The following is a 27,709-nucleotide window of genomic DNA, read 5'->3' as shown; positions in this document are numbered from 1 at the left end:
AATAACGGTGAGTTGTGCGATCTTCCGATCGCTTCACACACGATTTCGCCGAAATTAATAAAAACAATATTATAAGGAATTTTGAATAAAATCAATGAAATAAGTTACAAACATAAGTCCAGATATACAAAGAACACTTTTTATAGCCAGACAGTGTAATTACATAATTATTTTGCGTACTTCAGTATGGATTTGTTGACATGGTATTCCCGGTGTTTCGTGCTCACGGCAATGTCTTTCCATGGGGGAAAAAAACATCCAAACTCATAATTCGTGTATAATGCGCACCCCCTTCTACACAGCTGTGTTTTTTCGAAAAAAAAGTGCGCACTATACTCATATATATATATTCTAAAAATAATCTAGGTAAAACTAAGATATTTTTTTCCTGAATCGAATTGCAGGAATTAATGGTTTGATGGGCCGATGAGAATTTATTTATTCACGTAATCATTATCCTTACAAGTTGATTGCCACCACCTGGCCAAGCACACTATTTGTCCAATCAGCGAATACTACACGTTCCTAGAGATATGGCCTGTGTTTTTACCGGAGCGGTAAGCCCATGTTGACACAGTCCAGGACCTCATTACTGCAGTCTGCCCTTCACTGTGGACATCCCAGCCCAGCTAGGCTGTCACCAGTGTGTGATGGCATCCGGTACTACACACTCATAGCTACCAACTGGGCTGATAACCTCATAACACCTACTGCACAATACAGACCACTCAGCACTATTGAATGGTGCATTTTACAGTGTCTCTTTCAAGATCAATAAATACTCTTCAATCATCACACTTCTTAACATAAGAAAGATTAGATACAATAAAAAGTTTAACATAGGAGCAATTCAAACTTTAGCAAAAGTGCAATGTGAATTCTATTGTTGACATTTCACAAAGATACATGATATTCGTGCCACTCTAGAAAAATGCATGCTGTCTTGTACTTCCAAAACTTCGTTTGTTTGTTTGTTTGTTCGTTCGTTCGTTCGTTCGTTCGTTCGTTCGTTCGTTCGTTCGTTCGTTTGATCGTTCTTAACAAATAATCCACTATATGACATCAGTCTGTAAATAATCACATCTGGACCAGATGAACCAGTGATTGATCTTATGCCGCACACTGGGTGTGATGACAAGCCTGACCACCTGATCCATAAAGGCGCATTGTACAACAAGCATCGGTTGCTGGGGACCTATTGAAACTCAGAATCCACCGTTCTGTCGTTCCGAGTTGCAGACCATGTGGGCCACCAGACACACCATGGGACCTAACTCCAGTCTATGTAAGACAGCGCCAGTAAATGAATGATTAGATTATTAATGTAGCCAGTAGCCATAGCGACCACCTGACCCTATTGTTTGTTTGTTTATTTGTTGTTTATAGACTCAGGTGTTCATTAACTTCTTTTGAGTTGTATAAATTGGAAACGCAGTGGCAAACATGAAACGACAAGCACCTACACCGACTTTAAAACATTCTATTGCATTTGTCAGTTTCATAATCAAAATGAATATCGTATTTCTACTTTGATTGACAGGTCATCAAGATCGTGACAGGTAATGTACATGGTGACAGAGAGCTGGGTGTAGGCGTTATGACAGCTGCCTGGCTGAGCCTCTATGTCAGCCCATGTGGTGTACCTACATACCTATATCTGTCAGGAGCAAAGGATTATGTATCTGACAGCGAAGGTCTTCGTAAACAGTTGAAATTAATCTTTGAGTAGAATCATACAGGCAGAACATGCACACATGGACTTCAGTGGTCTGATGTTTGTAATCATGTATACCACACCGGATTACTTCCGAAGTTTAGGGGGCACAGGTGGCCCAGTCGTCTAAGGCCCCACGATTTGCTGTGCAGAGTTGCATCCCTTGGGCATGCCAGAAACCTATGATTGTGGATTCGAATCCTGGTTCGCCCCAATGCTGTTTCTAGGTTTGTCAGCACCATACCCGTGCTCTTGGGTTTCACTGAAGTAGTAAACGTCAGAGACCTGCATCACTTCGGGCTTTCCTCCCACATTAAGCTGACACGCCGCGATATAACTGGAATACCCTTAAAAGCGGCATTAAACCAAACTCACTCACTCACTTCCAAAGTTCAACGTAACAGACCCACTAATAACAGACAGAAATCCTCTGCATGGATAGGCACAGCAGACCAAAATACCTTACTTCCTCTAATGAAGTTTTTGTGGTGACACTGGGTGTCTAAAACATGCTGGGTCAAAACCAATTTGGAAAAACAGACACCTAGTCTCTTATACATGCTGGGGGTAGTAAAACCGAAAATGATTCTAATAGAAAATGAAAATGACTCTAATAGATACCAAATATTTATTATAACACAGCAGAAGCATCTATTAGAGGAAATATGTAAGCACTGTGATTAAACATGCTTGCTGGTTGCCCTGGTGTAAATTCAAGTCACCCTTGATATGGGAATTAATTAGCTGTGATTTGCATTTATCTTAGCCTTACAACAGTCAGAGATAGCACTAAGATCACTTTGTGGAACGGGGCCTGGCAATTACTCCATAACTTGTAACATAACTTGACAACCTTCCCAGACATCTAGGACACTGAAGAGTGAGTGAGTGAGTATGGTTTTATGCCGCTTCTAGCAATATTCCAGCAATATCACGGTGGGGGACACCAGAAATGGGCTTCACACATTATACCCATGTCGGGGATCAAACCCGGGTCTTCATCGTGACGAGTGAACGCTTTAACCACTAAGCTACCCGACCGCCCCCTAAGACACTGGAAATACATTGTCTAAAAGAGATCTGTCAAAGAATGACTTACCTATATATGTCTATAGTTTTAATTTCTACAGCCCAAATATACCATGAACTCCTGATAAAATCTGCCAGAGCCAGCGGTTTCACCTGGCATTGCATGTGAAGATCTGCCAGATAGTGCTCAATAGTTCCAGTACTGGCTTACATAGTGTTTATCTCCATAGCGACCTACAGGTCACACTGAGGACACGGGGTCACATGCTTCATAGGAAGTACATATAAAACTTTGGGAACAATTTTACACCTAATTAGTCTGCTGTTCCTATGCAGCATATGTAGATTAAGATTGCTGAGAGAGTGAGTGAGTAAGGTTTTACGCCACTTTTAGCAATATTCCAGCAATATCACGGCGGGGTACACCAGAAATGGGTTCTCACATTGTACCCATGTCGGGAATCAAACCTGGGTCTTCGGCGTGATGAGCGAACGCTTTAACCACCAGGCTACCCGACTGCCCCGATTGCTGACAGAGCACAACTTGGGAAGTGTCTAAGAGTTCCAGAGTTCAAGGATATAATCAAGGTCTGGTGGTATAGAATACTTACATGATAATAAACTGGTTCTGGTTGTCGAGGTCAAGGGTAATGGCGGCGCCCTTCAGGTTGACCTCCCCAGCGGGAGGCTTGGACCGGGCATCAGCCTCCGACTTGTAGTACAACAGCTGGCATTTACTTTCTTCCAGGGCACACCACATCCGCTTCCGGGACTTGAGGCGACTCAGAGCTGCAACACATCATAGAATCCTCTAATGACTCGCTGGCAGTATGTATCATCCTGAATGACCCAGGTAAAGTTTATGTTTAAGAATGAATTGTCTGTATTTCAGCCATTTTGTGACTTATAATAAATTTTATAGACTGACTTTTCCAGGGCCTACTTGCACAAAGCAATCTTAGCGCTAAGATGATTGTAACTCCCATACTTTAACATAGGATAACAATATGTCTTAGCGCTAAGATTGCTTTGTGCAAGTGGGCCCTGAACTCTATCTTGGATGGCCCAGTGGACTATGCTAATCATGGGTTTGATCTAGAATCTCCCTGAATATGTATTACGATTATGTAGCCCACGCAATCATGCACTTCACCATATAAGTACAATAATCTTGAACGTGACGTTAAACCCCATTTCACCAGACCTCACCATTGTTTTGAAGCACTCTCGGCAGTGCAATGGACATCTATGGAGGTTACTCAGAAGCTGAACGTGTCACTAACCCTTGGGGCATTTTAAAGACACTGGCTGCGAGGCGATATAGAATTGGTGAAACATTTACCCAAAAGACTTCATTTCTCGGTCTTTTTCGTATTTTATTGATTGAAAGTTTTACAGTAGGCAGATAATTAAATGTGTGGTTGATAACATGGGCAATGATCCACATGGTCAGGAAAAACAGTCAGCCAAGTGCCCCACTTGGAGGCCATGCACACCTTCCTGCTTTATGGCCTACACAGATGACACACACATCTCCGTCAGACCTGTTTACTACCGTCATCATGGATTTATTCAGGCTCTGCAGTTGGCAGACGACACAAAGTAGAATATGTCAGCTCTTATGTTGTATAGCAGACCAGAAACATTGAGGTTGACAGATTACGGAGAGCTAACGCTGATGCCAATCCTTCTGGCCAACTTACACCTTTCGAGTAAACATTACCATATTTTCTTGAGTATAGTGCGCACCCAAGTATAATGTGCACCCCCCTCTAGCGGATTCAGCATTTTGTAAAAAACAAATTGAATATTAGGCCGGTAAAAAAAATTCACCGTACTCCTTAAGCGAAGTCCGGTAAAAGAACGTGTGATAAGAGACTTGTTCAGTACAAATTTGAAATTTGAGATACAAAATCACCAAATATGTTGATCTACCGTTTAAATTGTATTTTTGTTCTGCTAGGCATTGTTTTACATCCAGGGATTAAGATTACCTTGCGTATTTTCTCATTAAGACAAGAGTGTTGATAAACATAAGATAAAATAATTTTTCCCTCATTTGTTTTTTGTTTTCACATATTGGACGATGCAGTGTGGGTTATCCACGAATATAAGATAATCGCAAAGAACAATGAAGAATGAAGCGGGGTTTATTTTAGGATAAAACATTGTTCTATCATCACGTCATTTCTGGAGATCCAAACATGTGCTCACAACTTGAAGACGTTGTATATTGGATGACGCTATTTTTTAGAGGGGAGTATCTAGTAAGTTATTCCCTATAGATGTAGCTGGAAACGCAGATGAACGTAATGGCCAAATAATTGCATCCAAAAACAGTAGAGATATGACAATCTGTCTTGGGAGCAAGTGTACAGGCAACTGACGTGAGGATTGTAAGAATATGGAATAAAATTGATAAAATGGATTTGTCCGACATTGCCCAGGACGGATTGTATTAAGGGAGTCATCATTATCTAAGTACGGGTAAAAATGTTTAAAGCTTGTACATCTTATCATCATTCATAAAGAGGCTGTACATAATATTGACATCTCATCTCATCTTTTGTACAATAAAACACTGCAGGGAGAATAAACCACTCGGGGCTGCAGCCCTCATGGTTTATTCTCCCTGCAGTGTTTTATTGTATGATAAACAACTCCCACTCATCGTTTATTTCTTAAATGAGGTGACTTAAGCACAGACAGGAAAGGTAGAGTTACATTTGTCAGCGGCTGGTCACATGATGACGTGATTACATCTCCGCATACAGAGCAATTACAGTTGTATCAGAAATCTCAATGCAGGATTCCTTTCCATACAATAATTTAATAAATATTTATATCAATGCCTAGTACATGTCCGACATAAGCTTCATGTTGTGGTGTCCGTGTGTAGTGGGTGCACCTGACACATTCCGGCCTGTGTCACAGATGGCGGCCATCGTCAAAGCATGGAAAAGGTATGGTCGCTTTTATTTATTAACAAGCAGACAGACTTTGCCTAACTCTACATGTGACTAGAATATTTGTTTATTATAAATATCAAGAAAAATAAACTGAAAGTATTATTTTGATCAAATTTAACATCTGAAAATGATCACTGAAGATGTAGGAGATTAAACATACAAGTGTTGTTTATTTTAACATATATATATATATATATTTAATTTCTAACAATTATGACACACCTAAATCTTAAAAAGAGAACTCTATTAATCGAAACCATCGAATCCATATGGTTCGTCATACATTCGGGATATTTTCCAGTCAGAAATGAGTCAGTATCAGATCAATACGCAGTCACGATTCTCCGATCTTACCTCCAAACACAGGTATCACTAGGGGAGGAAACTCAATTGTGAGGTGCCTCGCCCTCACTGGGATGTGGGTCTCAAAATATTCTTTAAAAATATCCAAAGCAAGTCTCCTATTTCGATGTCTTCGCTTCATGATGGCGGTATTTGTGTCACAACGTACCACTGTCGTCTTTATCAAAATACTATTCCCCTGCCAACAGGTGGCCATAGATCTATACAGCACCTTGTGAGTGATTAGCTTTCCCTTCGTGGATCTACTGCTTTCGGTCAATATTGCAATTTTGAAATTGTTTGAATCAACACGCCATATACCTACTGGTATATAGGTATTGTAATGATATAAAAGTCAATACTTATGTAATACGCATACAGGCTGGTGAACAGAATGATGTGATGTTATGTGATGATTCAGTTGGATGTAATCGTATGCATCACTTGGCTCACTTGGATTATGATTCACTAAAAGCTTTTATGGAAACAGGAATAAATCTATGGTAAGATGGTTTTCTAAAATTGGTTCGCGGATGTCACAGACCGAGTGGGTGGGTGGGTGGTTGGGTTTGGGTGAGTGAGTGAGTGACTGGGTGGGTGGGTGGGTGGGTGGGTGAGTGAGTGAATGAGTGGGTGGGTGGGTGGTTGGGTTTGGGTGAGTGAGTGGGTGTATGGGTGGGTTGGTGAGTGAGTGAGTGAGTGAGTGAGTGAGTGAGTGAGTGAGTGAGTGAGTTTGCCTTAACGCAAAATGGAGTTTGGTTTAACGCTGCTTTCAACAGTATTCCAGTTATATCACGGCATGTAAGCATGTGGGAGGAAAGCCCGAAGTGATGCAAGTCTCAGACATTTACCACTTTGGTGAAACCCACACGGGCATAGTGCTGACAAACCTCGAAACATAAGCCAAGCAAACTCGAAATCGAACCCTAAAAAATGAAGAGTGCAAATAAAAATATCTCTTTTTGTAGTGTTGCTGAATGCATATACATCTGTTCACAATAAAATGATTTTGCATTCAATAGTTTAAACTGCAAGACAATAGGTTATAACAGTGCGCCAAGCTTGGCTGACCCTGCACAGATGGCAACAAACCGGTAGATTACCTTTTTGCATAATAAAAAATTATTTTGCCATGTGTTTTTCATTAAATATTTTTTAAATCCACAACCGAAGAAATAATAAAAGTCTGGCCCAAAAAATAAGTAAACGATGTGTCTCAGAGTGAGGTTGTGCTCAACTGACACAGATACAAACATTGAATGTAATCTAAATGCTACCTGTAGGTTAAATTACAATTATAGCTAAGGCTCTATAGGTATGACATTATTTTAGATCATCAGTCAGGTTTTTTATTTAATCCTACTTTAATCAATAAGTTGTTTAGGTCCAAACCATTATGCATACAAAATTCAAACATGAGTTTGGGATTTGAGAAAATGATCATCAGATTCTGATATGACTGAGGGGAGCAACTCTGCACAGGCATTTACAGAGCTGTTGACAGCTGGGCCACAAGAGCCCTTATTGATAAACTAGAGACTTTAATGTAACTGATGTTATATTTGTGATAACACTTTCTTCGTAAAGTACAGAGATTCATAGAGACTTTAACATTGTAAATGTCCTACCTCCCCCTGGCTTAAAGTTGAGGTATCCAGTTAAACTCGTCCACCCTGCCATGATGACGTCTGCTCTGCGTGACAGGAAGGTGAAGGTCGTCCAATCACAACATAGTTGCCTTCATATCTTTTCCACCCATCTTCTTCACCAGAATTTCAGAAAACAATGGAGACTGCATGTTTATCTGAAATAAAAGTAAAATGTCAGGTGTGGTGGAAACAAATTAATCAAAATATGCAGAACTTTGTGTGCAGCTTCAGAAACTAAAGGGTGGTGGGGTAGCTTTGTGGTTAAAGTGTTGGCTTGTCATGCCGAAGACCCAGGTTTGATTCCTCACATGGGTACAATGTGTGAAGCCCATTTTCCGGTGTCCCTCATCATGATATTGCTGGTATATTGCTAAAAGCAGCATAAACCATACTCACTCACTCATTCTTATTGGTTAAACCCCATGAAGATCCAGGTTAAAATTGGTCTTCAGCAACCTGTGTTTGTTGTAAGGTGACCAAATGGATCTTGTGGTCAGGCTCGCTGACTTGGTTGATGCATGTCATCGTATCCCAAAAGCAAGGATTGATGCTCATGATGTCAATCACTGGATTGTCTTGCCCAGTCTCGATTATATACAGACCGGCGTCATATAGCTGGAATATTGCTGAGTGCGGTGTTAACAACAAACAACAAATGCTGCTCTTTAACTTGTTAAAGTCAGTGTAGAGCATCCACTGAACAACCCCGAGTCACTATGGTGTGTAATTCCCAGGAGAGACCAGCTGACTCGCTGAGCTGACATGCCTGGCTGGCCAGCCTTGAAGCTGCCACTATCACCTGTGTTTACAAACTCACTAGCATAGATAACAACCAGCAAAGAAGTTTAATCTGAACTGGTTCTCCACAAACTGGTGCTGTGTTTGTCACAATCATTTCTTGCATGATTTGCATATTAAAGTGCTGAAACTATTGAATTGTATATGTGCTGAAATTATTGAATTGTAAATGTGCTGAAATCATTGGATTGTATCTGCTGAAATTATTGCATTGTATATGTGCTGAAACTATTGTATTGTATATGTGCTGAAATTATTGGATTGTATCTGCTGAAATTATTGCATTGTATATGTGCTGAAATTATTGAATTGCATGTGCTTAAATTATTGGATTGTATGTGCTTAAATTATTGAATTGCATATGTGCTAAAAATAATGCATTGTATATGTGCATTAATGTCTGAATTGTATATGTGCTGAAATTATTGAATTGTATATGTGCATAAATGTCTGAATTGTATATGTGCTGAAATTATTGAATTGTATATGTGCTGAAATTATTGAATTGTATGTGTGCTGAGATTATTGGATTGTATGTGCTGAAATCATTGAATTTTATATGTGCTGAAATTATTGTATTGTATATGTGCTGAAATTATTGAATTGTATGTGCTGAAATTATTGAATTGTATGTGTTGAAATTACATGTAATTGTAAATGTTCCGAAATAGATGAGTGATTAATGTGCTGATATTAATTAAATGTATATGTGATAATATAATGAACAATGAACTGTAAATGTGCAGAAATATATTGATCATAAATTTGCTGAATTGTATGAAAAGGCTGCAAAGCAAAACAAGACCAAACATTTATATATTTTTAAGCCTTTCAGAAAAAAACCCTCACACCTGCATTGTGGCAAACAGGTATATAAGATCTTAGACCATATACCGGTATATGGTCTCTGATAAGATGCAACCCCGTGTCTACAAGTGATACTGTCAGCTATGGCAATGTCAGCTATACCTCTACAAGAAATAGGTACACTACATCTTCAGGTGGTCACCACCTCGTTTGAGGGCGTGATGATACAGGTAGACCGATCCCAGGGACCAGCACAGCTGGATTTACATACACTGTACATATATACTGGAGCCTTCATACTGCATATATTTGTGCATAATATGCACTCATGTATAATATGCACCCCTAATTATGGGCATTTAAATCGTGGAGAAAAATACCTTTTCTATAGTATCATTTCAGGCTGACTCATGATGCATAATGGGAAATAGAGCTAACCGAGACGTCTGCAGTCTTGTTTACAAGTTGTACGCACTCATGCCAGTATGTTCCAACAGCAAACTGAGACATCTGCAGTCTTGTTTACATGTTGTTCACACTCATGCCAATACTTCCCAACAGCAAATCACAAAGTCTGCAGTCTTGTTTACATGTTGTTCACACTCATGCCAATATTTCCCAACAGCAAATCACAAAGTCTGCAGTCTTGTTTACATGTTCTTCACACTCATGCCAATACTTCCCAACAGCAAATCACAAAGTCTGCAGTCTTGTTTACATGTTGTTCACACTCATGCCAATATTTCCCAACAGCAAATCACCAAGTCTGCAGTCTTGTTTACATGTTCTTCACACTCATGCCAATATTTCCCACATAAGACAAACCAAAAAGTCTGCAGTTATGTTTACAAGAAATACACAAAAATGCCAATATTTCCCAACAGCAAATGAACAAAGTCTTGTTTCTCCTTTACGAGCTGTTCACACTCATGCCAATATTTCCCACATAAGAAAAACAAACCAACTAGTCTGCTCTTGTTTACTAGTTGTACATACACAGTGTCCAAGTAAAAAGACTGCACATTACCCCAAAATACAACTTAAAAACATGGAATTACCTGAAGCTTGTTTACAGTCATCTGCATCCAGTTTGCAACAATAAATGAGTGTAATCGTTAAAGTCCCACAGAGATAGAGAGTGATCGTTGTGTATCACTGTGTTGATACACACAGTGTCCAAGCAAAAAGACTGCACCATTACCCCAAATATAACTTAAAAACATGGAATTACCTGAAGCTTGTTTACAGTCATCTGCATCCAGTTTGCAACAATAAATGAGTGTAATCGCTAAAGTCCCACAGAGAGAGGGAGTGATCGTTGTGTATCACCGTGTTGATCTACAGACCTGCGCTGGTGCGTCACAGCCAGGTTCCCAGAGGCAAGCAGCACTAGAAGGCTGGAGTACTTATCACTGACGTACCACATGCTCTAGTTTCCAACAGTTTCCCTCATTGTGTCAGTACGACCATGTCTATATGTCGTAGTTATAACCGGGGCTTTATGCTGTTTTGATGCAGAGTGGGACGTTTACGACTCTTGCCACCGGAATGCATGTCGGCTGGAAATGACATGAACGTCACCTGTCCAATATTTCCATAAATCACATCAACGTCAGCGAATTAACCGCTGGCGATTTGCAACTCTTATGTTTGCGAGATAAGAAACAAATGGCTTGACTACGGACAGTGAACCCCTGTGAACAATTACCCTGTGATGTGACGACCTGTTCCACCAACAACAAATACCAACTTTTACTTTCCCTGTTGCTAGAAGTAGCTGAATAAAATGTACAGAAATGTTGTATTATTGTTCTTCCAAAGAAAGAAAGCAATGGCTAAATAGGTAATTTGGGGTAAATTACTCAAAACTGACACAAACAACAAATTAAAACAATGCTGTGGGTTCAGAAAGACATGGACAAGGATGATTGATTATACTAAAGTTCTTTTATGTTGTTATAACACAAACATTGTCCTACCAATTGTACTAACCATAAGTATTTGAAGAACACCCAGTTTGTTTGTATGACTCATTTAATTTTTCATGGCATGACAGATCAATAGTAATATGAAAGAGCCTGTGTTCTTTAACCTCTTTTAAGTAGTTTATATTGATTTTGTAATAATGCACGCATCTACAACACAATGTTTCATTGCAACGCCCACTATACTCGACAATGTACATGAGATTGATTATTCATTCAATATACATAGAAGCAGACACAATTACATATCTTTTAATTCTTAATTAGATATGATAATTGTCTATAAATAGACAGATATCTAATTATATCAGCTATCAATAAAAGATGCTATTTGCCAGCCTTTGGGAATATGATCTTGGTGCCTCATTAACATGTATATAGTTAAAAGGGCATTTAGGCAGAATATGAAGGAGTGGGAGCTAGAAGTGGACGGGTGTGGTGGAGCTAGACATGATGGGGCGGTGGTGTCAGGACGGGGGTAGGAGTTGAGGTAAGGATTGTGTTGAGGAAGGGGTGGAGCTCGATGTGGAACGGTGGGTGGTGTCAGGATGGGGGTAGGAGTTGAGGTAAGGATTGTGTTGAGGAAGGGGTGGAGCTAGACATGAATGGGTGGTGGTGTCAGGACGGGGGTAGGAGTTGAGGTAAGGATTGTGTTGAGGAAGGGGTGGAGCTAGACATGAATGGGTGGTGGTGTCAGTACGGGGGTAGGAGTTGAGGTAAGGATTGTGTTAAGGAAGGGGTGGAGCTAGACATGGATGGTCGGGTGGTGTCAGGACGGGGGTAGGAGTTGAGGTAAGGATTGTGTTGAGGAAGGGGTAGAGCTAGACGTGGATGGGTGGGTGGTGTCAGGACGGGGTTAAGAGTTAGACTGTTCTGACTTGAGTTTGACGTATTCATTATTACTCGCAGAAACTGTTAAAAGATGGACATAAATTTTACAACTGTAGAGAAAGAAATACTGAAGTATCTGATATCACATTATTGACGTACCCAGTTTTTTCACGTTTGATAGTTTCACATAAACTAAGTAACTAATAAGTCAGTTACAGCCCCCATGAAACAGAAAGAGTCATGTTCTCAGAAGACACATAAAACGTGTTGACATATTCCTATATAATATTAAACATCTTTTATATCTGTGTCCCATGCAGACTGCCTGTAGGGGTGTATGGTGGTTCATTGCTAGAGCAATGACACTTGATCAGGGAAACCCTCATTATCTACACAATCTATCCCATGGCAATGGTGACTATCTGTTGGGTTTATTTTATTACTTCAGAAGAGAAAGGAAATAATTGACAAAAATGTTATAGGGAGAGGAAGAATGAGTTGTTTGTATGTAGTGTCTCCTTTCCAAGTCAGCCATTTTGAAAACGCCTCATTTTATTTCAGATTGTGTTTGCTAGTACCACTACAAATCTCGTTAAGGTAATCTCGTGAAGTATGTGTTTGCATGTCTAGCTGATGTTTTCACAAGGAGATCTGGTCTTTGATTCACAGCCTCTGTTATATTGTTTTATGCATGTCGGTTTACTTACTAAACAAAAGAAGTAAGGGATCATGAAATATTTTGAACTGCTGTACACATTTCAAGAAAATCTGTCTTCGCGACAAAAGGATATCCCCAAAATGAGTCATGATCCCTTACTTCTGTTGTTCAGTATATGTGGCAAAATGAACAAAATCTAGTTTCTTAGACATTGATTATTTTATGAATGACTCATATTCCTAAGATTATTACCCTGTGTTTCCATATCGATAAATATCATATATCACCAATAAAAACTATAATGCTTGCAAAAGGCTTTGATAATATAATTTTAACTCCTAATACCTGCATGTAATATGTACAATACCCAAACAAACTCGGCTATCATCCACTCCCCTACTGAATCCACTAGAAAGGCCATTGTCAATATACATGTTCATGTATTGACGGACACCATTGTGTATTGATATATCGACTGCCGAAACCATAGGGATATATTTACAAATGATATGGTGAAAGCAAGGCTTTGCTTAAATGTGATAAATATCGGCATGTTTACCAAATGCAGCAGGCATGTGAGGTGGGTGAAAAGGGGTTTAACATCACATTCAAGATTATTGCACTTATAATTACAGATAATTTGTTCTAATTACACTTAAACCAGCGATGTTTGATTGGTCTTGAGAAAAAAGAATAAATCCTACTGTCATCATGTTTACTGTTTACATGATCTCATGATGGGTGAGGTGAGGTGAAATGGGCTTTAACATCGTGCTTAAGATTATTGCACTTACATAGCAACGTGCATGCAAATGTGTGTGTGGCAACTTGTACTAGTCGAGAGTAATGTCGATTTTATAGTGCTAGCTCACCGAGATACCATGCCGCAGTTTAACATGAATACCCCACTCAGACACAGAATACTGACTCCGAGTCGACCAGTCCTTGTTTTAGCCCCTTAATGCCGAGTGCCAGACAGGGTACCAACAAGTAGCACCTTCAATCATCTTTAATGAGGCGGATTGGGATCGAACCTCCCCTCTCTGGGGAGACGCTCTTATTATCTATTATTTGTCAAGGTTTCAAACTGTTTTGAGTCTGAGCATATATAAGAATGTAAGTCGGTAAAATGCTACCAGTCCTACAACTAATCTCCACAGTAATGTGAGAATGTGTAACACATGGCAGACTCATTTCCTGCCATCAGGCAAACAACTGACAACAATTAACATCCAATGGTGTTTTATCACCACACAGTCATCCGCAGCTATTTGAGGGCATTAATACACCATCAATGACACAGCAATCGAATGTAATTAATGGAATGTGCAACATTGTAAAAATAAGAAAACACAGGCGAATTAGTCCAGGCTAAAGCCTAAATATCACCCAGTCTAATGTGTGAAATCATGGGACAACAAAGTTTATAAAACTATTATATCTGCTTCTGGGACACATCAGTCACAAGGCATGAAATATAAAAAATATCTGTCTACCTGCAGGTTGAAATATATTATTATTATTATTATTATTATTATTATTATTATCATCATCATTATTACTTGCTGCTAGACTCACCGTAAAGTGTAATCATTGTAAGACTACCAGTCTATTCACTCTGCTTCTATTCATCCATGTAACTATACTGTAGTTATGTTTATCGTGACGGTGTACGCAACATGGTGAGTAATAGGATAACTCCCTGTGCCAGATGGGCTGTACGGCACAGTCACTGCATAGCTGCCACCTGCCTTGTGATATACGGCAGATATACACTGACATAACACATTTACTACATGGCACACTGTGTCATATATTTTTGATATATACGGTAGATATACACAGACATAACACACATATACTACGTGACACACTGTCATATATTGTTGATATACGGCAGACATACACTGACATAACACACATATACTACATGGCCCACTGTATCATATATTGTTGAAATATACGGTAGGTTTTAAATCTTATCTCCTATTGACAATCTCACTTGATCTCCTATAGAAAACAGCTTTGCTATTGATAATCTCACTTTATCTTGTATTGAAAAAAGCTATGCTATTGAGAAACTCACTTTATCTCCTATAGAAAACAGCTACACTATTGATAATCTCTCTTTGTATTCAGACTGCATGGAGCAATGCTCATGATGTCAATCACTGAATTTACCGACTGCTAGCTGGAATATTGCTTAGTGTGGCATTAAACATCAAACAAACAAACAAAAACTTTATCTCCTATTGATAACAGCTATGCTATTGACAATCTCACTTTATCTCCTATTGAAAAAAGCTATGCTATTGACAATCTCACTTTATCTCCTATTGAAAACAGCTATGGTATTGACAATCTCACTTTATCTCCTATTGAAAACAGCTATGCTATTGACAATCTCACTTTATCTCCTATAGAAAACAGCTATCCTATGGACAATCTCACTTCATCTCCTATTGAAAACAGCTATGCTATTGACAATCTCACTTTATCTCCTATTGAAAACAGCTATGCTATTGACAATCTCACTTTATCTCCTATAGAAAACAGCTATGCTATTGACAATCTCACTTTATCTCCTATTGAAAACAGCTATGCTATTGACAATCTCACTTTATCTCCTATTGAAAAAAGCTATGCTATTGACAATCTCACTTTATCTCCTATTGAAAACAGCTATGCTATTAACAATCTCACTTTATCTCCTATTGAAAACAGCTATGCTATTGACAATCTCACTTTACCTCCTATTGAAAACAGCTATGCTATTGACAATCTCACTTTATCTTCTATAGAAAACAGCTATGCTATTGACAATCTCACTTTACCTCCTATTGAAAACAGCTATGGAAATCACCAACAAGATTCAGTTTAATTTCCCCCAGGTCAGATCTGTCCTGATTAATACAGCACAAACCATTCAACAAAACATGAAATCAGGCATAAAGTATCTATGTATATTACAAACTAGCATCTTAGAACGGACATGATATATCTCTCAACCCTGCATAAACCTCCGATGGAAGCAATAACATTGTCAATTAATTAATAGGACTTACCCAATGAGCATTCTGGCATTACTGGAAGTGCAATGTCTAAGTGACATCATAAATGCACCTAATCTGATTAATCCATGTAGATTGTTTGCCCTCATCCTAGGTGAGATGCTGACAGCGACATATGTGGCAGCCCTACCACCACCGCCATGACAGCCATATACGGTATTGATCCTCTGTACTATAGGCCTGGGACATATCGCCATATCACCCAGCCTCATTAGTGCTGCTCTCTCACTGGTCAATAAGTATACACAATGTAAGTAATAATTTATTGCCTTCCTAAGAGGCATGTTATTGAAAGTTATTTTTACTGCATATAGTCTACACTGGACTGTCCCACTGGAGGACATGTTTTGCAAAAGTTTGCCTGGACGGTCAAGGTCAAACAAATATTGTTTACGAACTAAAACAAAGTCAATCCAAGGATACTGTTTTGCAATCAGATTCCCATTAAAGCAATGTTGCTACTTTTATACTACAATTCTAAAAATCTTATTTAAAATTTTGAAACAATCATACTTTAAATATGTGTATGGTGAAAAATACTGGCAAGTGAGTTGGGTTTAACGCCTTTGAACAGTATTCAAGTTACATCACAGCGTGTCAGCCTAATATGGGAGTAAAAGTCAGAAGTGATGCAGGTCTCAGACATTAACCACTTTGGTGAAACCCATTGAGCATGGTATGGTGCTGATAAACCTAGAAACATGATCCGGGCGAACTGGGATTCCAACCCATGATCACAGTTTTCTGGCATAACCAAGGGATGTAACTCTGCACCGCGAATTGCGTTGCCTTAGATGACTGGGCCACTCATGCCCCTGTAAAATGCTGGCAAAATAATATCAATGATTTGTTTCCACTTAAAACAGGATGCTGTCCTACCACTTTATAGAGTCTGCTCAGACATCACATTAGATGAAGCAGGTCATTCTTGATACAGCGGATTTCTCTGATTACATTGAGACAATGAATTAATTCCCTCCAGGCACTAATTACAATGTCTAGGCCTAGACTGGAGACTGGCACCAGACCATAGAATCTATAACCGCTCTTTAAATGTTTAAAGATAACTCAATTGTACGTGTGCTTACTACACCGACATTAACATTTAATTCCCATGGTCAGATAGCTAATGGCACAGGCTGCCATCTTCATCTCAGAAACTGCTATTCAAGGTTCAATGTGGATACAAATCTGATAAATGGCCATCTTTTATTTTGGGATCAAAATCCTATGCCATAGTGGTTATCTGCTCTGGACAAGGGTAGATAACTCCAGACAAACTTCAAGGCCATGGCAACATGTTTTGTATGACTCAAGGCTAACCTTCTGTTATGTACTGTAAGCCGTACTAATGAAAAATACAAAAATAGGCCCAACAAAAATGAATTAGAAATAGGAGATTTTCTTTGAAAGCTTGAAACAGCATGAGGGCTGCCTGTACAGGACTAACATGCATATAAAAGATTCATCCTCGCTCCATCACATTCAGCTCATCATCTGTAGAGGTTCTTTATAATTGGCTTTCCAGTCAGCCACACGAACAGAGAGTGCTGGATTAGACATAATAGTAACACACACTTCATAAACCCTGCACAGATCCAACTCAGTCTTTGTAAAGCAACACCTACCGACTGCTGTCCTTAATTACTGGAGAAAGATGTTTATCAGTCGCTTATCTTGGTGTTCGGTAAGGTGACAATGGAACTGGGCAGTTGTTCACGTCAGGAAATTTCACCAATGAAAACAGCATTGACATAACTGCACGAAACAGTATGAAAGGGTGTGAGAGTGCTGACTGACCTTGAGTGTGTTAGAACGGGATGTATGATGATGATGATGATGATGATGATGATGAGGTGAGGTGAAATGGGGTTTAACGTTGCGTCCAAGATTATTGCACTTATATAGCGACGTGCATGCACGTGCGTGTGTTTGTGTGGCTGGGGATCGAACCCCAGACCTTCCGCTCTCTGGGCGGACGCTCTACCACTAGACCACGGAGGCAGTCGATGATGATGATGATGATGATGATGGTGCTGCTGCTGCTGATAGTGACAATGATGATGATGATGATATGTTGAAAATATGGAATATTTAGAGGTTGCAGAATTTCTACACTTCCTACATGCTACACAGTGTATATACAGAAAAATTCACCAGTGAAATCATCATTGAAATGAACTGCACAAAATGCACTCATAAAAAAACCAGTATGAAAGGAAGTGAGAGTGCATGCTGATTGATCTTGAGTGTGTTAGAGCGGTATATGATGCTGCTGATGCTGATGATGATGACAACAGTAATGATGACTGATGATGATGACGACGACAGTGATGATGATGATGATGATGATGATGATGATGATGATGATGATGGGAATAAAAGATGTCAATCATCATGATGATGACAATGATGGTGAGAACAATGATGATAGCAATGATGATGATGATGATGATGGAATAAAAGATGTCGATCATGATGACTACGACGACGACGATGGTGATGATAACAATGACAATGATGATGATGATGATGATGATGACATTGATGAGAGTGATGATGACAATGATGATGATGAGAATGAAAGATGATGATGATGATGATGATGATGATGATGATGACAACTACAATGACGACAACAATGATGACGAAGACAGTGATGATGAGATTACACAGCAGAAACAATACAACTAGGTCAGCATCACCTGAATAAGTCCACATGAGGTGACATCAATGACTTCTACAAATGAATGAATACACAATAACCAGGTACTTGAATACCAATCAGCTTACTCCAATCTCAGGTTTCAGAGAACCGCAACAGATGTTTCAGTTGTCAACTTTAAACAGTGATATTCATGATAATCATTTACACACCGGTACATATTCCACACTGATCAATCAATACTTTGATATACACCGGTATTGTTGCCGGTCTGTCAGGGTGATATATGAGGCTACTGAACTAGCATTGTCTTAAAACTAAACTGATGTAACGGAAGTGTTACAGCACATTGTTCGTCTCCGTCCCCAGTCTGTTTATTGCTAACACAGTGATCCATCATACATGCCCCAGGGTTAAAACCAGTCACCTGTCACTGTTTTACCACCATGTGACAAGGAAAAAAGATAATTATTTACAGTAATTGATTTCTTTGTGGTAACATCAGAGGATATAAAATATATATATATCTGAAAAATACATGCTTTGAAAAGACAGTTGAAAAGATTGAAATGACACATTTTGTTTCAAATCTAAAATGAAGAAATTCATACAAGTGTGATTATATAAGATTATATATTACTCTAAAGAAGTTAAAGAACACCTGATTTTTTCATATGATTATAGTTAATCTGTCATGACATGACAGATTAACTACGGCCATATAACACAATCAGGTGTTCTTTAACTTCTTTAGAGTAAAATATAATTATCCTGTATAAGGTGAGGTGAAATGGAGTTTAACGTTGCGTCCAAGATTATTGCACTTATATAGCGATGTGTATGCACATATGTGTGTGTGGCTGATGCCGATTTATAGTGATAGCACACTGAGATACCATGCTGCAGTTTAACATGAATACCCCACTCAGACACAGTACACTGACTCCAAGCAAACCAGTCCTTGTTTTAGCCCCTTAATGCTAAGTCCCAGGCAGGGTAACAACAAGTACCATCTCTTAATGTCTTTTGGTATAATGCGGCCGGGGATTGAACGCCGGACCTTCCGCTCTCCAGGCGGACGCTCTACCCCTAGACCACGGATGTCTCATGATGGACCCCCTGTATTATGTTTCTCCTTATTTTAAGAAGTAAATAGGTAAATGGGGTTTTACTCTCCAGTCCTCACTAGACCATGGAGGCAGCCTATCCCGTCCTGTATAAATAGATACCATTTTACCAAATTATTGAAGTGTCTAAGCTGGTTCACAAAGGGACACCAATCAACATGATGATGTCAAGGGAAGTCAGTCTGGTTATAAGGTTTGGTGCTGTCTTAAAACGACTCCAGATTTGGAATTGGCAAACTTAATTCAGCATTTCTTTTCCTAAATAATATCAACATTAGAATACAAAAGTATTACATATTGACATTACTCTGTTGTACTGTTGAGCCACAAAGACAATATGTGACAAATGTGAATTTCAACTTTTCTAATATTAGAATAACAAACATTGTGGAATTTAATGGAAAAAAGCCATTTTCGAACTTATAGTCAACCCTTAAATCAAGCTGTGGTACTGGGACTAAAGTTTGCCGTCGGGCAAAATATATGACAAAGGTGACTTTCAACTTTTCTAACGTGAGAATATTTAAACATACATTGTGCAATTAGCCATTTTCAAATTTACCCTCCTAACTTTCAAATAATGGGCTATCAATTTTATCCCAAAAGGTCCAGGTTTAAGATTTTCATTTTTTTCATCAATCTTCGACACTCACATTTCACTTAATGTTTGTGTAAACATATGAACATGAAATTCTTCTTGCTACACAGTATTTTCACACCAGAGTGTTTTTTATAAATCCAAACGTTAGGGTGTGTCAAGTATTTGAAACCACACCCTTCTTTCCATTCAGGCTTTGTCCCAGTGGTAGGTGTGACGACCAAGAGTGCATGTCGTGTTCTTGGTGTATGCAGCTCACATGTGCCGTAAACGTGACAACGGCCTTCACCGACACAAGACGGTCTGCTAGATTTCACTGTCCACCTAATCCAGCAGTAGATAGGTGCTGTGTGTTCCACACCGACTGTGTAAGATTACCATCTCCAGCAGTAAATATGAATATACAAGAACTTTTATACAAGAACAGTTTTTTTGTTTCTTCTCAAAAGTATACAGGGTTTCAGAGTAGTTGTGTTGTCTTGATGCACAATGGGTTTGGGGTGTGTGTAATGTTATTCAACATTTATAATAATGTTATGCAGGGAGGTCATTTGTTTACTGAAGGTTAAAGAAGGTTTAGTGGTGTGTTTAAGATTATTGCACTTTTATGTTGCGTGTGTGTGCGTGTGCGTGTGTCCATGTGTGCGTATTTGCGTGCGCATGTGTAAGAGTGAATATTATCCTACCCTATATTTTATCCCTGGTATGAAATTCTCTAGTGTCAGGATGATTCTCCCTAGTGAATTTGGACCCAGACAAGTGTGTTTAATCCTATAGATACTTTACTCTAGTGTGTTTAATCCTATAGATACTATACTCTAGTGTGTTTAATCCAATAGATACTATACTCTAGTGTGTTTAATCCTATAGATACTATACTCTAGTGTGTTTAATCCTATAGATACTATACTCTAGTGTGTTTAATCCAATAGATACTATACTCTAGTGTGTTTAATCCTATAGATACTATACTCTAGTGTGTTTAATCCTATAGATACTATACTCTAGTGTGTTTAATCCTATAGATACTATACTCTAGTGTGTTTAATCATATAGATACTATACTCTAGTGTGTTTAATCCTATAGATACTATACTCTAGTGTGTTTAATCCTATAGATACGAAACTCTAGTGTGTTTAATCCTATAAATACTATACTCTAATGTGTTTAATCCTATAGATACTATACTCTAGTGTGTTTAATCCAATAGATACTATACTCTAGTGTGTTTAATCCTATAGATACTATACTCTAGTGTGTTTCATCCTATAGATACTATACTCTAGTGTGTTAAATCCTATAAATACTATACTCTAGTGTGGTTAATCCTATAAATACTATACTCTAGTGTGTTTAATCCTATAGATACTATACTCTAGTGTGTTTAATCCTATAGATACTATACTCTAGTGTGTTTAATCCTATAGATACTATAATCTAGTGTGTTTAATCCTATAGATACTATACTCTAGTGTGTTTAAACCTATAAATACTATACTCTAATGTGTTTAATCCTATAGATACTATACTCTAGTGTGTTTAATCCTATATATACTATACTCTAGTGTGTTTAATCCAATAGATACTATACTCTAGTGTGTTTCATCCTATAGATACTATACTCTAGTGTGCTTAATCCTATAAATACTATACTCTAGTGTGTTTAATCCTATAGATACTATACTCTAGTGTGTTTAATCCTATAGATACTATACTCTAGTGTGTTTAATCCTATAGATACTATACTCTAGTGTGTTTAATCCTATAGATACTATACTCTAGTGTGTTAAATCCTTTAAATACTATACTCTAGTGTGTTTAATCCTATAAATACTATACTCTAGTGTGTTTAATCCAATAGATACTATAATCTAGTGTGTTTAATCCTATAGATACTATACTCTAGTGTGTTTAATCCTATAAATACTATACTCTAGTGTGTTTAATCCTATAGATACTATACTCTAGTGTGTTAAATCCTATAAATACTATACTCTAGTGTGTTTAATCCTATAAATACTATACTCTAGTGTGTTTAATCCTATATATACTATACTCTAGTGTGTCTAATCCTATAGATACTATACTCTAGTGTGTCTAATCCTATAGATACTATACTCTAGTCTGTTTAATCCTATAGATACTATACTCTAGTGTGTTTAATCCTATAGATACTATACTCTAGTGTGTTTCATCCTATAGATACTATACTCTAGTGTGTTTAATCCTATAGATACTATACTCTAGTGTGTTTAATCCTATAGATACTATACTCTAGTGTGTTTCATCCTATAGATACTATACTCTAGTGTGTTTAATCCTATAGATACTATACTCTAGTGTGTTTCATCCTATAGATACTATACTCTAGTGTGTTTAATCCTATAGATACTATACTCTAGTGTGTTTAATCCTATAGATACTATACTCTAGTGTGTTTCATCCTATAGATACTATACTCTAGTGTGTTTAATCCTATAGATACTATACTCTAGTGTGTTTAATCCTATAGATACTATACTCTAGTGTGTTTAATCCTATAGATACTATACTCTAGTGTGTTTCATCCTATAGATACTATACTCTAGTGTGTTTAATCCTATAGATACTATACTCTAGTGTGTTTAATCCAATAGATACTATACTCTAGTGTGTTTAATCCTATAGATACTATACTCTAGTATGTTTAATCCTATAAATACTATACTCTAGTGTGTTTCATCCTATAGATACTATACTCTAGTGTGTTTAATCCTATAGATACTATACTCTAGTGTGTTAAATCCTATAAATACTATACTCTAGTGTGTTTAATCCTATAAATACTATACTCTAGTGTGTTTAATCCTATAGATACTATACTCTAGTGTGTTTCATCCTATAGATACTATACTCTAGTGTGTTTAATCCTATAGATACTATACTCTAGTGTGTTTAATCCTATAGATACTATACTCTAGTGTGTTTAATCCTATAGATACTATACTCTAGTGTGTTTCATCCTATAGATACTATACTCTAGTGTGTTTAATCCTATAGATACTATACTCTAGTGTGTTTAATCCAATAGATACTATACTCTAGTGTGTTTAATCCTATAGATACTATACTCTAGTATGTTAAATCCTATAAATACTATACTCTAGTGTGTTTCATCCTATAGATACTATACTCTAGTGTGTTTAATCCTATAGATACTATACTCTAGTGTGTTAAATCCTATAAATACTATACTCTAGTGTGTTTAATCCTATAAATACTATACTCTAGTGTGTTTAATCCTATATATACTATACTCTAGTGTGTTTAATCCTATAGATACTATACTCTAGTGTGTCTAATCCTATAGATACTATACTCTAGTCTGTTTAATCCTATAGATACTATACTCTAGTGTGTTTAATCCTATAGATACTATACTCTAGTGTGTTTCATCCTATAGATACTATACTCTAGTGTGTTTAATCCTATAGATACTATACTCTAGTGTGTTTCATCCTATAGATACTATACTCTAGTGTGTTTAATCCTATAGATACTATACTCTAGTGTGTTTAATCCTATAGATACTATACTCTAGTGTGTTTCATCCTATAGATACTATACTCTAGTGTGTTTAATCCTATAGATACTATACTCTAGTGTGTTTAATCCTATAGATACTATACTCTAGTGTGTTTAATCCTATAGATACTATACTCTAGTGTGTTTCATCCTATAGATACTATACTCTAGTGTGTTTAATCCTATAGATACTATACTCTAGTGTGTTTAATCCAATAGATACTATACTCTAGTGTGTTTAATCCTATAGATACTATACTCTAGTATGTTTAATCCTATAAATACTATACTCTAGTGTGTTTCATCCTATAGATACTATACTCTAGTGTGTTTAATCCTATAGATACTATACTCTAGTGTGTTAAATCCTATAAATACTATACTCTAGTGTGTTTAATCCTATAAATACTATACTCTAGTGTGTTTAATCCTATATATACTATACTCTAGTGTGTTTAATCCTATAGATACTATACTCTAGTGTGTCTAATCCTATAGATACTATACTCTAGTCTGTTTAATCCTATAGATACTATACTCTAGTGTGTTTAATCCTATAGATACTATACTCTAGTGTGTTTCATCCTATAGATACTATACTCTAGTGTGTTTAATCCTATAGATACTATACTCTAGTGTGTTTCATCCTATAGATACTATACTCTAGTGTGTTTCATCCTATAGATACTATACTCTAGTGTGTCTAATCCTATAGATACTATACTCTAGTGTGTTTAATCCTATAGATACTATACTCTAGTGTGTTAAATCCTATAAATACTATACTCTAGTGTGTTTAATCCTATAAATACTATACACTAGTGTGTTTCATCCTATAGATACTATACTCTAGTGTGTTTCATCCTATAGATACTATACTCTAGTGTGTCTAATCCTATAGATACTATACTCTAGTGTGTTTAATCCTATAGATACTATACTCTAGTGTGTTTAATCCTATAGATACTATACTCTAGTGTGTCTAATCCTATAGATACTATACTCTAGTCTGTTTAATACTTTACTCTAGATTAAAACTTCTTCTGGGATAATGTTAAGGTAGGATATAATCCTTGCTTACACATGCGCGTGTGAATGCATATGTTTGTTTGTTTTTCTCTCTTTAAGGCCAAATAACCTCTATGGCTGCTAATATTCTACTCAATGCACGTTCAATCAACACCCACAATTGGAAGGCTCTGGGTATTCCTTAACTTCTTTTGTGTAGTATATCAGCAGCCATTGATTTAGATTCATTGGCCTTAGATTTTGGAATGACACAACATGGCAACAAAAAAAACCCTCCATCACGATGAAGGTGATGACACAGACACAGTATGGATAGCTACAGACATTCATCTGACAGTCGCACAGAAATGGCAACTTCATGAATATATTAAGTGAATTGATTGTGTTGCCTTGGCAGCTTGTGTGGAGATTGCCTACATAGACTGGTGCCGACATTTAGTGAGTGTGTTGTTTTCGATGCCACTTCTAGCAATATTGCAACCATATGAAGACAGAGGATATCAGGAACTTGCTTCACACATTGTACCCATGTGGGGAATCAAACCTGTGCCAAGGCATGATGAGTAAACCCTTTAACCACTAGGCCACCCCACTGCCCCTTACACTTAATGGAACACATGTAAGGCATGTATTTGTGCTTCAGACTGACCCATGACCCATGACACTCTTTTTTCTGTATCATTCTGACACCAGGCTCATCAGTTTGACAAGAAATGGGCCAGTTGACACATTAGTATTTGACGACAATCTGAATCAGCTCTACTGCTTCAAGCCTCTTTTCATGTAAGATGACATTATGGAGACATGTACCAGTATGAAGACCCACTATTGTCATGTAAGATGACATTATGGAGACATGTACCAGTATGAAGACCCACTATTGTCATGTAAGATGACATTATGGAGACATGTACCGGTATGAAGACCCACTATTGTCATGTAAGATGACACATGTCGGTGTAAGGTGCCAAAATCTACCTCCCTTCAGAGCATACCCGGGGTAGATTTCGGGGAGTTCCCAGAACCTACCCCCGTGTAGATAATAATAAATTGTTATCAAATCCAAAAATTTAAAATGTTGTTTTATACATGCAAAGAAGAAATAAATATTGTTTAAACTAAAAATAAATATCTTACAAATCACATTGACTTTAACTCATTGTTGTCATCATCAATTTGTAAGTTCGAAAGTTGGTGTTGAGAATTGTGTGAGGAAACGTCCTACACTTATGTTATTGAATAAGCTTTAATATGCTTTGTGAATAGACCTAGCTATTTTTGATTGCATATAAAATCATTTTGAAACCAATTATAGTTATAACCCGGGGTAGATTCTGGTAACTCCCAGAGTATAACCGCTGGGGGTTGATTCTGGTAAAGGGGGGTATACTTTGAAGGGGGGGTATACTTTCAGACTTTACACTGGGTATGACGTCCTCCGTGAAGCCCTGCCCTGTATGATGACTTTTACGCTAGATGTACATCAATATGACATTAATTAAGTCAGAGAGTACTTACCTACATATTTCAGTTGAAGTTGGTTATTGTGTCCCTTGGTTTGGATGTTGGACTGTCCTTGGTAGGGTGCACCTGCCTCTGAATCTCACAATTTCCTGAAACAAAAACAAAACTGCTTGACTTTTTAAAAAAACAATTACATTAACTGAAACACAATTAATCCCTTGTTTTTTTGTTTTGCACTCAGCAATATTCCAGTTTTATAATGGCATTTGTAGTTTAACACCACACTCATCAACATTCCTGCTATATGATGGCTGTCTGTAAATTATTCAGTGCAGACCAAATAATCCAGTGATTGACATCATGAGTATCAATCTATGCAACTGGGATACGATGACAGTGAGCCTGACCACCTGATCACATTAGTTACCACTAACAACAAGCTTCGGTTAAGTTGCTGAAGACAAGGAAATTACAAGGAAATTACTTCCAATACTATACAGTCAACATATCACATCTCTCTAAGTCACCAGGGGCGGTCGGGTAGCCTCGTGGTTAAAGCGTTCGCTCGTCACGCCGAAGACCCGGGTTCGATTCCCGACATGGGTACAATGTGTAAAGCCCATTTCTGGTGTCCCCTGCCATGATATTGCTGGAATATTGATAAAAGCGGCGTAAAACCATACTCACTCACTCACTCTAAGTCACCAGCCTTCGTGTCAGTTATAACTAGACAACGTCCCACTCAACAACCACTGCACAAGATAAGGACTAATACCCGATACACGAAGTTTGTATTGAATACAATGTTCATCAGAGTAAACAAATAGAAATCTCCCATGTTACTACTTACAATTACATGGAGTATTGACAATCGCATGGCTCAGAGAGACTGTGTGAAAAATGCCACCAGAGGCTATAGCTTGTACTGCATCCCTCGATACAGATGGTGGTGACAACATGCCTCACTAACGTTTCACTTTCACTTCCACCATCCTGAACATGTTATAATAACATATCCATATCCCCCACTCACCAGTCAGTAGTTCCTTGCACAGAGATGATCGATCTACCCGTATCTATCTCTACACCTATCTATCCACCCATGTCAAACAAACATACAGTACTCCACCCCAACTTGAGATAATAATCATGAAAGCCAATCCCTGACGATCTGGGAGTGAAAACAATACGATCACACTTGGCGGTGTATAACAGGTTTATACCATACCTATATTCCATATGGCCAGGGTATATATACAATTTGTACATGTTCCCATAACAAATGCATTTAGGGGGATCATATGTCACACACACAGCGATTTATTTAGACGATAGTGTTCATAATATACACACTTGTCACACAGTGATGGCGCAAGTTTTGAGGTAATTCCCATAAATACGAAGGTTA

General features: G+C 37.8%; 1 protein-coding gene across 15 annotated transcripts in view; it reads right to left on the bottom strand.

Moving 5' to 3' along the window:
* The window catches only part of LOC124141828, a 153,075-nt gene that overhangs the window by 89,833 nt on the left and 35,533 nt on the right, over window positions 1-27,709 (bottom strand). For 9 of the 15 annotated variants that reach the window (XM_048389014.1, XM_048389015.1, XM_048389022.1 and 6 more), the window contains 3 exons: window positions 26,356-26,450; window positions 7,683-7,858; window positions 3,355-3,532 (listed from right to left, as the gene is read on the bottom strand). In XM_048389014.1, coding sequence (XP_048244971.1) covers window positions 3,355-3,532; window positions 7,683-7,734 — 230 coding nt within the window. In that variant the 5' untranslated portion in view covers window positions 7,735-7,858; window positions 26,356-26,450. Of the gene's footprint in view, window positions 1-3,354; window positions 3,533-7,682; window positions 7,859-10,366; window positions 10,465-10,539; window positions 10,693-14,360; window positions 14,385-15,847; window positions 15,977-26,355; window positions 26,451-27,709 lie in introns of those variants that run through there. The other 6 variants (XM_048389016.1, XM_048389017.1, XM_048389019.1 and 3 more) reach the window with 5 other exon arrangements.

The sequence above is a fragment of the Haliotis rufescens genome, unplaced genomic scaffold, assembly GCF_023055435.1.
Source record: "Haliotis rufescens isolate VD_foot unplaced genomic scaffold, xgHalRufe1.0.p SCAF_8, whole genome shotgun sequence".
In the NCBI taxonomy this organism is placed as follows: Eukaryota; Metazoa; Mollusca; class Gastropoda; order Lepetellida; family Haliotidae; genus Haliotis; species Haliotis rufescens.
This window is presented reverse-complemented; position numbering and strand designations above follow the sequence as displayed.